The sequence below is a fragment of the Arachis hypogaea genome, chromosome 14 (assembly GCF_003086295.3).
Source record: "Arachis hypogaea cultivar Tifrunner chromosome 14, arahy.Tifrunner.gnm2.J5K5, whole genome shotgun sequence".
Taxonomy (NCBI): Eukaryota; Viridiplantae; Streptophyta; class Magnoliopsida; order Fabales; family Fabaceae; genus Arachis; species Arachis hypogaea.
In genome coordinates this window covers 19,985,165-19,998,276 of record NC_092049.1, presented here as the reverse complement: position 1 = coordinate 19,998,276, position 13,112 = coordinate 19,985,165, and the positions used below count along the sequence as shown (strand labels likewise).

At 34.8% G+C, this 13,112-nt stretch overlaps 1 protein-coding gene across 3 annotated transcripts; it reads right to left on the bottom strand.

Annotated features, from left to right (window-relative positions):
• Nucleotides 1-3,104: 3,104 nt before the first annotated feature.
• On the bottom strand, nucleotides 3,105-11,603 carry LOC112741766 (cullin-1). 3 transcript variants are annotated; one of them, XR_011870797.1, is made up of 21 exons: nucleotides 11,196-11,603; nucleotides 10,601-10,778; nucleotides 10,386-10,485; nucleotides 8,296-8,481; nucleotides 8,052-8,099; nucleotides 7,769-7,972; nucleotides 7,582-7,659; nucleotides 7,336-7,425; nucleotides 7,174-7,254; nucleotides 7,021-7,083; nucleotides 6,405-6,440; nucleotides 6,236-6,322; nucleotides 6,013-6,162; nucleotides 5,866-5,921; nucleotides 5,084-5,204; nucleotides 4,822-4,983; nucleotides 4,558-4,701; nucleotides 4,207-4,425; nucleotides 3,934-4,101; nucleotides 3,592-3,851; nucleotides 3,105-3,192 (listed from the first exon to the last, which is right to left on the bottom strand). XR_011870797.1 is itself a non-coding variant. In XM_025790866.3 (20 exons), the coding sequence occupies exons 2-20, from the start codon at nucleotides 10,738-10,740 to the stop codon at nucleotides 3,750-3,752; spliced, it is 2,235 nt and encodes a 744-aa protein (XP_025646651.1). In that variant the 5' UTR covers nucleotides 10,741-10,778; nucleotides 11,196-11,603; the 3' UTR covers nucleotides 3,211-3,749. The 3 variants fall into 3 exon arrangements, 1 of the variants encoding a protein (XP_025646651.1); XR_003813421.2 differs by lacking the exon at nucleotides 3,105-3,192 and adding an exon at nucleotides 3,211-3,480; XM_025790866.3 differs by lacking the exon at nucleotides 3,105-3,192 and having other exon boundaries at nucleotides 3,211-3,851.
• Between the last annotated feature and the right edge of the window lie 1,509 nt (nucleotides 11,604-13,112).

Sequence of the window (13,112 nt, the reverse complement as noted above, 5' to 3'; positions counted from 1 at the left end):
CAAAGTTGGTTCTTTTCATCGGTTCAAGAGGAACTCCCTTGACGCACTTCTATTTTTCTAGAACACATATGTTTTTTCGGGAGGTAATATACCTCTAAATAATATCTATGCTCATTTAGATGTGGTCTGTAAACTAATCTAGTATAAATTAAGTGCCAATTTCAAAATTTTAGCATCTCTTTGGTTTCTATTTCCATTTTCAATTTTTCTGTTCTGAAAATTTTGTAAAAAAAAAAAAAAAAAAAAATTTGAATATGTTAAATTTGACCAATTATACCCGTATTGATTATATAACCTATTTTTTTCAGTCCTATTTAATACTCTTCTAATAATACTACTATCAATGCTAAATACAATTTGTAATTTTTTTAACTTAAATATTTTTCAATCATTTTCTTAATCTATATGCGCACATAAACTAAAAATTATTATGGGAGATTGGGAGTAGTATTTAACATTGTCTAACAAGATTCCCACCTAAAATGTTAGAAGTTAAAACAATAATACTGTATTAGGGATGGTGGTAGTGACAATAGATGTGGTAGTAGCAGCCATAGCGAATAGCTAACAACCACAACCAACTATTGCCAATAGCGAACAGCCAACAGAAATTCATTATCTACCTCCCTCATCAACATCAAAAAGCTAGAAAGGTGGAGGAAGCGGCGGCGTGGCAAAGGCAGATGCAGTGGGAGAAGGAAGGGGAGAGAGAGGGGGGAGGTGAAGGAGCCTGAGGTAGGGGGAGGAGAAGCATCAGGGAGGAATGAGAAGGAAAATGGTATGGGGAAAAGAGGCGGTGTGTTCGTGAAAGGGAGGGTAGAAGTGGAATTTTAAAAATATTTAAAGACAAAACTGTAACTAAAATCTGCATCTCATGTCTAATTTTCATATCTCAACATTTTGGAATACCAAATACATGTATTTTGTGTATTGAGTAAACTATCATTTCTACCCACAAAAGTTGAAAACATTTACATATCTATTCATAGAAAAAGAAAATACTATTTGTATCCATAAAATCCCCAAATTACCTTATCCTATCGCACTACTCCGCTATTGCACTCAAATCTCCAAATTCCCCACTTTGCAACCACCAATCCAAAATTTCCAGAATTTTATTCTGATTCCAACAATACCCTAGTCTTAAGCAACATCAACAATCACCATGGACATGGAAGGATTATCGCTAATCTGCGTCCCCTAGGCACCGTCAAGGAGGATGACCAAGGCAACCGCATAGGCTACATCAAGGGCGAATACTGCGTCGGTATTAATTTCAACTATTTTCCATTTTTGTTCTCTAAATTCAATTCAGTGAAGCTTTTTCTGTTCATAATGGGTCAACTATCTGTACCGAAATTTCTCTGATCTGGTCTTGAAAAGATTTGAAAATTTCCAGAACTTGTTCAATCGTTTCTTGGACAGTCTCGGTCCTCCTTTGAACTCGAAATTCCCGACATAGGTTGGACCAAACTGAGGCGTGCTATTAAAGAGCCGGTCGTGGACATCACTGGAGGAGTTTCACGCAGCATGGTATTCGAATTTCCGACAAGAAAATGTGGGGAGATACAGAGCGAGAGAAGACTAGAAGCGGCGAGTTAGCGTCGTCATTTTTGGAACGTTCGTCGGAGGCACAGAAGGCCTTTTGAGTGATGATAGTAGTTGGGGATAAGAGTGGTGAAGAAGAGTTTGGGTGAAGGTAGGGTTTGGAATTGAAAAAGTGATGGCGTGCAGTAAGAGAAGTTAGACATTGATTATATTAGAGGGTAATTTGGAAATTTCAATTTTTTTATTTTTTTGGATTTAAATAGTTTTGTTAGCAAAAAGTTCATGTTTCATGGGTACAAATAGTAATTTCCTTTTTTTATGGCTAGATATATCATTGTTTTCAACTTTTATGGATAGAAATAGTAGTTTACTCTTGTGTATTTGTGTATCAAAAATTATGTGCTTCAACAAACAACCGACATGTGCTATCATGTCTATATCTAGTGGACATGGACACCAAACAAAAGAAGCCATAGTTCTTCAGAATCGGTAACAAATCATTATTTAAGGAGAATTCTATTTGAACCATCAATTAGTTCATCTAATATAAAATAAAATCTACATCATTACAAAAAAGAAAATCACTTAAATCATAAGGCAACAGTATGCTCCCAATTTTTGGAAACATGGAAAATCAACCCATAAGTTTTATTAAAATAAAAATTGACCTTTTTCTAACTTTTTATGCATTAACAAAAAGAAACATATTCAAGGAAAAATTAAGATACTAGCTTAAAACATTTTTAAAATTAGGAAATAAAGCGCAAAAAATCATTCTGTGCTATTAGTTCCCTGCAAATGCATCACCAAGATAGAACTGAAGTCAATAAACACTTAACTATCGATGTTTTATGTCACTTTAACCATGAAGAACCAAAGTATGAAACTAAAATTGTTGATCCTAAATCATGCATTGTTAATTTGAAATACACCAAATAAAAGCACTCATATATCAATAAATAACAAGTTCAATGACAATATGACATCTCATTAAAGATCTATTAAGCCATACCCAAAAATCAAGCCTCCACAAGTATCACACTACTCACCCCAGTTATTTCATTTCTTAACGAGAGGAACAACTGCCATCAGAACAAATCATAATTGAAACTTATATCATCCTCTTCATTTACATTTTACAAGCAATACTTTCATAGATCAACACGACACAACTGTAAATTGGCCAAATGTATAAATGTTGAGGGAGCAATATTACGCTTTGCAGAGAGATGATAAACTCTATAACTCACCAACTCATTATCTTCATATGAGAAACCTGATATTCCAAGATGTTAAAGTATTTATCTATTTATTACCTTGAAACAATATGTCACTTCCCTCATGGATACACCTACCTTTCACCATCCATTCACAATTTTGAATCTCTCTCTCTTCTCTTTCATTTCTGCTATCATCTAAGGTTTCCTCATGCCACATGTAAAGTCTGAATTTTGACTCCTAAAGATAATCCACGTATACCCCCTCTCCCTTTTGCAAAATGATACAGGGCATTAACTTGGAAAATTTAAAATAATAACAAAAAAATGGCGGAATCCTTGATAATATAAAATAATCCTATTCACCTTAATTATTTCAATTATCATAAAAGTGCCAAAACAAAGATGAGTTGGTGCCGGACCAAACCTTCAAAAAGCAGAAGCATTAAACATCCAAATAAACTTTTTTAACTAGTTTGATACTACACTACAAACATGTAAATGTCGATCTGAAATATGATATAAACAATCAAAGTGGAGACCCATAACCCACAGCTGTAGGTTTGGATTCCAACGACATATCCATTCATTTGATGGTTTCTAAACCGACAATCAAAATAGAATTTCATTGAAACTAGTGTTACATGATTCCTATTTCCTTCATGGGTTGGAGGAATAATTAACAGACAGGCATTGACAAAGTCATCAGATGGAACTGCAGAAGTCAAAATCGGAAATAGACATGAAACTACCATTAAGCTGGACGTACTTAAGGAATTTTACAACTTTTTCAACAGGAGCACACATCTACAGTAATAGTCCATACCTGGATATGGAGGCAAAATGTACAAGCACTCCAGCTCCTTTCTCCAACGAATAATCATAAGGAGGAACCAATTTCTTGCATGTTGAAATACGATCTTCTCATTTCACTATTTGCAGCAACTGCAGTAACCACTTTGTTTGCACAATTGTCAAGCAACATTATGCTAAGTACCTGAACAAATTTGCATTATCTTTGTCTCTTTCCAAGTAGTCTCGAGATATCAAATCTTCAATCCGCTTTTTAATCGCCTTGACATCAGGCTGTGCAATTACACCATTTAATATTAAGAACTCGGAATTTTAATAGATAGCAGACTATGTTAGGAAAGGGTGAAAGGCTAACCTTAAACATGCGACCTAACTGCTCGACACATTCCATAACTAACTGTTGGTAGTTCAGAACTTTCCGACTCTTCATTATACGCACAATTGAGGCATCAATAGCATATCTTCTGTCCTTGTCAACATCCTCAATTACTTTTTTCTTCTCATCCACAGGAGGAAGAGGAATCTGCACATCAAATGACGTACAAGTCTCATTCAAAATAGATTGATATAACTAAAGTAAAAGAAATACAGAAAAGATTAGAATAATACATTTTAAACAAAACTGTACCTTAATCCTCCTCATTTTGTCCGTAAATTTTGCATTGAATTCAAAATAATCAGTAGAAGATATTGTCTTTGTGCTCGGTTCCTTGTTAAGAATCTTGTACTTTGCACATGATAAGGAATGCAACAGTCTAATAACATCATCATCCGATAAGTTTAACTGAGTCATTATCTCAGAATAACTCAGTCTATCCGAGGTATTAAATAGAAGCAATGCTGAAGCCTATTGAAAACAAAAGACCACAATACGTAAGTAGATAGACATCCATACGAGAATATGCAGAGATAAAAATGAAAAATGAAAAATGAAAAATGAAGTATAAAGGACAAGGAAGCATGAGGTGAGAAATATAACCTGGTATGTTGTCACAATTAGTTCCATAGTTTTTGGTTCGAATTTTCCACTTATATTGCAGGTACCCAAGGAGTAAATCCATGTAAGCTTTCTGTGCTTAGTTTTTGTTTGATAAAATTCCTTGAAAACTTCAACGCACCTAACCTAGAGTAAATGTTAAGAAAAATGTTAATTATAAAGCACAATGAACTAAATCTGGGAAATCACTATCAAGGGCTAAGCAATAAGCTCTAAGATGCTAATATTGATAAGATCTACACATACCATTTCTGCTGGAAGATTGAGGTCAAAGGACTTGTAACTTGGCCAGAAGCCAGTAGTTAGAACTGTAACTGTCAAGTCAATTCCAGGATCTGCATTTGGATTATTGCTTAGATACTCCTCAAAGCTTGTTTGGTTCTCCTTTGCCAGTGTCAAATCTGTAACCTGGTAGAAGTAACATGAAATAAGAGGTCGTTTCATCATTTTATCCATATAGATGAAGGTAGTATATCAGTTCCATTTACAAAGACTAAAAAGGGCTGACCATTCCTTCCATCTTCGACGTAAACTGACCACCACATTGTTGCTTCAATTTTGTCAAAATACTCCTCTCATGGTCATCATTGGCACTCTTGTCAAAAAGAAGTCTTCTAGCAAGCTTCTTCCTGAAAACAAACAGGGAAGAGCATGTATCAATGTTCTCTTTCAAAATAGCTTAACATTATCAGAGGTAATTTTGATTCACAAATAGCAACAGAAAACTACTAGACACGCATCATGAAGAATCTGCTGTTCAGGGTGGACTACAGTTCTATTGCTGATCACATCACAAAGATTTAACAGTTTTTTGTAGTTAGAACACCAAATAATAATAATAATAACAAATAATAAACACCGTCAGTCATGTATTGTAATTGAAGCCCAAAGGGCAAAACCTGAGATCTGTCTGGTGACCCACTATTAACTTAGGAAACGGGAGACATTTCCATCATCAATTTTTTGTCCTCAAAAACTTCAAAATTGTCCAGTAAGATAAACTGGGGGAAAAAGGGGGCATGTAGCTATAAAGGTAATATAGAACTAAAGTCAAAGACAAATTTCCATAAACTTATGATTTACTTTCTCTCTCTCTCCATTTTCTTTATACCCATCATTATCTTAGTTTCTTTTGAAGTATATCTTGTCCCTTTTTAAGTTTTTCCGAAATTGAAGTAACATGCACGGAGGGGGAAAAATAGTTCAAGGATGACACTGAATTGCCTTCTTCAGACAAATATAAAGGAACAACACCCAAATGATCATCATTTGTAACCAATGCTCTTTTACCTATAGAATTCAGCAAACAAATCTTTGTCACTGATATAAGCCAGCAGCTTTACAACCTGCAAAAAAACCAAAAACTCCAATTTTAAAACCATGAACATCAACTGTACAAAAGTATGTGGTAGAGTTGCTGTTGCTGAAAAGAAAAACCTTTTCAAGAGTTTCCTCGATTGCTTCATCACTTAGTTTTTCACTTCCTCCTTTCTTCAGGATGTTATCACAAAAAGTGGCAAGTAGTTCTGCACTTGAGCTTCCAGCAACACCCTTGTTGCAGAAGTTCTCAAAAGCCTCCTTAAGAGCCTATATGAACAAACCTTTTAGATAGTGCATCAATTTTACTTAACCATTTGGATAGTCATTCCATTATCATAACCTTGTGGAAAAGAGTGTGATTCTGGAAACAGTCATTCACATAGGCCAGGTACTTGTCATGCAGCTCAATCACCTTCCGAACAAAAACCTGAAGAAAGAGGGGTCTTCAGAATTCACAAATGAAAATAATGCAGTTGAAGTGTTAAACTCTAAAAATTTTTGGAAATTACCTGCTCCTGTAAACCAATAATATCCTTCTTCTCTGCCTGTAGACATTTTATTTAGAAGGTAAGAAATGGCAATGGCAAAAAGTTAATTGCTCCAAACGTATGGCAACATTCACAACGTCATCAGTAAAAAGATTTCATGCAGAAAGAGACAAATAAAACAACACATTTTGCCAGGAAAGCAACCACAAATAATGTCCATGTTAACATGAATCTAAAACAAATGATAGTGATAAAGTCAGTTTGTCACAAACGAATAGCAAAATGTGAAAGGAAAAGGTCATCGACTGCTACTGAACAATTTCTTTAACATTAGTAATTTAGTCTGGCTCAAAACATGCTATATGTCAGGTCACTTTTCAGAGTCTTATGATACAAGTCATCATATTTCCTATTAGAAAGATCAATTAGATATCTTTCCTTTTTGTACATTCCCCTTATTGCCATGGTTAACTATTCAAAACTCATTAAAATTGTAGACCCATACATTTCTCTGAATGAATAATTTCTCAGAACCTTGAAGAATATATTGAAGACAGCTCATTTTTTGTATGACATGAGATAATATGCCTAAAAACCAAAAATAAGAAAATCCAAGGAAAAACCAAGGCAAAAATACCTTTTTGTTACTAGCAGCATCTTCAGCCAGCTTCACCAATGCCATACCTTCAGCAGTAACATGCTGTGTCGTGCAATGACAAAAAGCATCTTATAAGCAAACCATCAAAAATACATTTAAGGGAGGAAAATCAAAATATAGGTATGCTGCAACCTGCTTAAATATACTGGAAACAGGGTCTAAGCCTCGAGGTATTTTAGAAAAGAGCCTGAACATCCTTGACAAATCTTCAACCTGAGCAATTTAAAACATCAGAATACTGTACTGACAAGTTAAAAAACTTGTAAGCATCAGTAGGAAGAATTTAGATAGTACCTTGTCATCCCTAAGTAATGCATGACAACCAGAATGCTCTTTTTCAAGGAGTTGATTTGCATACACAGATAACAGCTCATGTTGAACTTTCTGAAGAGGAAAAAGAGAAACAAATTTCAGAAACTAGAAAAAGAGGAACCGTATGAATTCACAATAATTATGAATTTCTTGAAGTTCCAGGCAGAGCTCCATTGAACACAGAAAAAAAAAAACAAATAGCTGAAATAAATTACAAAGTCAACAAACCTCCAACAGCTTTGGCTCACTACTGGAGTGCAAGTAATGAGCAACCCTATCTTTCTCTCGTTTTAAGCATTCCTCAGCCTGAAATGAATTATACAACATCAAATAAATTACTATTGAATAGAAACCACACACCAACATAATGAAACTAAAATTCTAACGTACAGTAATCAGCACAAAGAAATAGTACCTTAAGCATATAATCAGGACAAGAATCTTCTAGGATCCAATTTGAAGCCTTTCGAGAATAATAAGCAGAAGTGTCTTTCAGCATGGATGCTTCAAAATCATTCTCATAGTGATCCATTTGACCCATTCCAATTTCAACAAATATATCTAATACATTTTTTAATAGAGCTCGATCAATCTGCTCTCCTTCTCGTTCTTGATCAATCTTTCATAGAAAAAGAGAGGTTAGTTTATTTAAATTTTTTAAATTGAAAATCTTTTATGCCAAGGAAGAAAAAACATACAAGAGAAATTACTGCATCTCTCACTTTCCCATTTAGTTCCTTGTAAACCTGGAAATAATAAAAACGAACCCCGAAATTTTCATATGATGAAGCAGCGTTAAAATGAATGATGATAACAAGAACATGATCCAGTTAGCACTGGCACTAAAAAATTAGAGTGGATCATGAAATTAACAGGAATAGCTAATGAAAGAATTTGACAGTGTCATCCTTGGTTCAGTTGCCTTATAATTTATAAGATTACCAAATCACGGAAGCAAGTCAGCCCAACTTCATTAAGCGGTGGAAGTGATCTCCGAGCAATAAAGTAACGGTCCAAATAGTGAAAGAAACGAGAAAGCCACCTAACCATAATTTTATGGTTTGCCCACCTCTTCACAAGTTCTCTCAACATAAATTCATCGTGCTTCTCTCTCAAAGAAGGCAACACCTGAACCAAAAAAGTGATGTCTATTCAAATAAAATAAAATAAAAAATGATAACAGAAGAAACCTCCAAATTCATTGAAAAACAGTTTCCAATATCTAATGGTAAAATGTACTGGAAATTTAATGAGTCACATTTCAAACTTGCCTCCCAAAAAACCCATATAAACCAACAGAGAAATATTACTTACATAATTAATGATTTTGAAAAATAATATTAAGCGGTAACTGAAATTTACTTAATAAGAAGTTCACATTTCTCTATAATGCCAATCAATGTATAAATGCGTAGTTAGTCTATATATATATCAATTAGAACTTGAACATTGGGTGAATTTTTCACACAACCATCAAGTCACTAATGATTCCATTTGGATCAGGGCCAGTGAGTGAGAGAGTTGAAGGTGAAAGGATATGAAAGGGAACGAGTATCCCTGTTTGCTAGTTTAAAAGTTATGGATAAGAAAGAAATATGAGGGAACAATTCAACCTTAATTCAGGCTTGCACTCTCCCATAAAGTGAGAATAATGAGGAAAATTAGGCAATTAGCCTTGCTGAAATGTGAGGGAACCATTCAACCTTAATTCAAGCTTGCACTCCCCACAAAGTGGGAATAATGAGGAAAATTAGTCTTGCTGATATTTTGAAAACTCTTTATGTAACTATTATCCCATTAAAAATCTATTCTAAGAACTTAAGAAGGGATATTTTACAATCATAGTGCTATACCTTCCCCCCCTTTTTTTTTTCCATGATCAATAATTGAATCACAGAAAACAACTTCAGTCCATTCCATTTCCCTTTTTCTCCCATTCTCTCTAAAACATCCATGGTGTAACAGTACAATTTCTTTTAAAATAAGTTAATAGGCAAAACTGTCTTTATCCTACTGAATAATTGAATATACTGCATGATGCTATCAATCAACTCCGAGAGTCTAATCCCCCATGTCAATGAAACTATGCCTGCCCACCACCATTTCTTGAGCAAGATATCTCGGAAGATATCTCCTCTTCTTTAATTACTTCCAACGACTGATTAAGTTAGGTGCTTGGTGTTGCGTTTTCTCCCTAACTGCTGTGCTGCATCCTTTCATTTCCTAGAGAGGTTGTCTCCATAGGGGTGTTATGCTACACAAGGTTTTGGTATGGATAGTAGTATGTGATACACAGTATGTTACCTTGTTAAAACTTAAAATTATGCTACAATAGGGGTATACTTCTTTGGTACAACGTAATGTTAATTGTGCTAATTACAATAAGGTATAACAAAGTCAAACTTAAAAATAAATTTTCTCTTTCTTCAATGCTTTTATTCAGTGATGGTGATAATCTATATTTATTCCCCCTATTATAACATCAAAAACCCACTGAGTAATGAGCCCATCCATTTTCCTTCTCCCTCTTTCTTTCCGCCAAACAACACTAACCTTTCCCTTGCCCAAATAAGTAGAGTATCTATGCTGATGATCTGATTCGCTCCTTTGCTCAAACCTATGATTTACCATTCACATTAGGGATTAAATGTTCCAAATCATGATTTTAGTTATGCGTGGCCCCCCAAGAGCTAGAACAAGGGCAGGGGGGTGATTCAGGAATATTAGGCTTAGGTAACACCAGTTAACACACCTTTTCAAAAATGGAAAAATCTCCTTAGAACTACCTTATGTTTTAACACCAATGCAATTGATGATAAATGGTACATGTCCTAATTTTCCTGGAGCGATGAACATGATTCATAGAACAATTACATTATCCAAAAGTATAGAACATTAGATATGATTCGAGTCAAGTATTTCCAGCTAATGGGAGGTAATAATAAACAAGTAATCAGTAACGTACCAGAAAAATATTACAAATTTATCCCAACAATTAATCTTATCACCTCCAGAAAAATAGCATTACTCACCGTTGACAGGATGTATTCTTCAAATGCTTCCTTGTACTTGTCATATAGTTGCTGGGAATAATCATGAGGAGGCTTCTGAGTGCACATATTATATATGGTCCTACAATACGATTTAAGGAAAAGCAGTTCACAGAACCAAGAACAATTTAATCAAACACATAAACCAAGTACAGGACTGAACATTTAAACCGCCAAAACATCTTCAAGATGGATACGTGTAAAGCATCATGTAGTCCTCAGAGCTGAACTGAGGCTCAGGCAACCCTTCCAGAATATTCTTCAGCTTCATTATGCCCTTCTGCATAAAGTCCCATCCTTGCTCTAGGTCAATAGTCTTGCGCTCACTCATAGACATGCTTATTAAAATCCCCAGCTCAGAAAAGAAAGCAAAATCTGCATCCAAAATGTTGGAAACATAAATGGATATAAATGAATAAACGAAGAAAACAAGTTCCAAATCTCAACCAACCAATTTCAGCTCCCATCACTTTATAATCACAGTAAACAGCATGAAAACCCCTTGAAACTAAACCCCCCACCTCGTTCCAGAAATCTAGGTCAATTTCAAAACCATTCCCGAATTTCCCCTAATTCAGCTGAAGAAGCCATGAAAGTGAAAAAAAAAAAAAAAAAAAACTCGGCATCCTACATCCCAATTTCGAAATTCGCCGGGGCCAAATCAATCCCTCATCTAAGAAACGACGTCGTACCACAAAAGAACCTCAAAATAACAATTAAGATTGTAGCACATAGGAAAGCAGAGTCAAATCAATTATGAATTAATTAAAAGACCAAGAAAAGAGCGAGTACCTTGAAGAGATGATAAACCGTGCGCGTGGCTCGACGAAACGCAAACCCTAGAAATGTTAGGTGAAGAAGAAGACGAAGAGGATTTAAGGAAAATCCAGAAGAACGAACAAGCCGAGCTCAATTCCAACAGAGCAATGACGGAAACAGGAAGGGGGAAAAGAAAGAAAGAAACGAAAAAAGAAAATAGAAAAAGGAAAAATTACAAGGGAAAATTGGAAATGATGCACCGAAACTTTTCCAAATTAAAAAAATGAAATCTTTATGTTTTCCAAATTAAAAATTTCCAACAAAAAAAAAAAAAAACGAATCCTCGTTTGCTTAGGATTTAGGAAGGCGCATAGCGATATTACTCAAACTTTTACAGGTAATTATTATGTCAGAGTTTTCTGTTAAAAATTAATGAAGAGTAATTACCCAAATCGATTCCCGAGGATTTTAAAATCGGAAGTTTTAGTCTTCGAAAAAAATTAATACTCAAATCAGTCCTCATGGTTTATTTCCGACGGCCAAAACAATCCCAAACCTATTTCTCCATTTTATGCCACCGAAAAAAGCTGAAATGGCACAGTTACTCTCCAACGTGTCCAACAATAAGAACAGGTATCATAGAAGAACAATTTAGTCCCCAGCAATGTTATGAAAACGGCGCCGTTTAAGAATTGGTACCAAACGTTGCGTTTAAATGGGAAACACAAGGTCGCACTTCTTCTCCTCTACCTCAACCCCTCTGTACTTGAACAGAAACGTTTTCTTCGTTGAAACTTTTGGAACCCTAGTTTATCAGCAGCTGCAATGACACCAAGCAAAGGAAGCTCGTCGTCTTCGAATCACCATAGTGGGAGACTCGGCGGTGACCATAGTTGTAGCGTTATCGGAGATGGTGACATCAGCAGCCTAAGCAAAGTTGAAATCCCCAAAGGGCAACACCCAAAATGTCTATGCGGTTTGTATGCAATAATTTCCACTTCAAGGACTCATGAAAATCTGGGTAGACTGTTTTTTGGATGCCCACTATATAAGATAAACAATTGTAGGATTTCGAATAATTTACATTCTATAAGAATTGTGTTGAAGAGCTATTTTTGTGTGATGAGCAGGAAAAGTTATCTCATTGCAAGTTCTTTGCATGGGTTGACAAGATTTTTGACATTAAGTTGAAAAATGATGACTCGGTGAAGAATGTAACCATGGGTGGTGGTGAGATTGCTACTAATATTTCACCCATGTATGATACCAATGATGCTGGTTTGGAACACAAACTGATGGAGTTGCAAAATAGAATTGATTTGTTAGAGCTTCAGAAAAATGTAGTCCCAAAAGTTGAGGGCAAGAGTAAATATACGAATGTAGTACTTGTTATCATGTTCTTTGCAATGTTTGTGTTGATTTTGTCAGTAACAATAGTTATTTTGTAAGTTATATCTTAGTATTAAGAGTTCACTGAAACTTGTATGCAAATTTGTATGCTTTTTTTGTGATCTAAATGCTTGTGAGAAGAAGAAAATTTATGCAATATATCAGCTTTAAAATTTTTTTCCAAAATTGTTTGGTTGATGACCTTTATGAATCCAAATAGAAAATCATATTGCTATATCATGTAGTAAAATGAATAATGAAAAAAAAAAACAACAACACCATTACTTATAAGTTCAGTAACAAGTAGCATGAAATGAATAATGGAAAAAAACAACAGCACCATTACTTATAACAGCAAATATATTGCTTTAATGTCAAATAACAACTTCAAATCATAGAATGCAAGTCACAAATTCGACCTAATAAAAACAACATAATTGTCATAGTAGCAACTTAAACTAAAGTCAGAATTCGGCCATACATGAGCCGAAACATAATTCACAAAAAAGTTTCATCCACACTACTCTATCATCAATCTCTAAATTAAGAGTATTTCAAGTT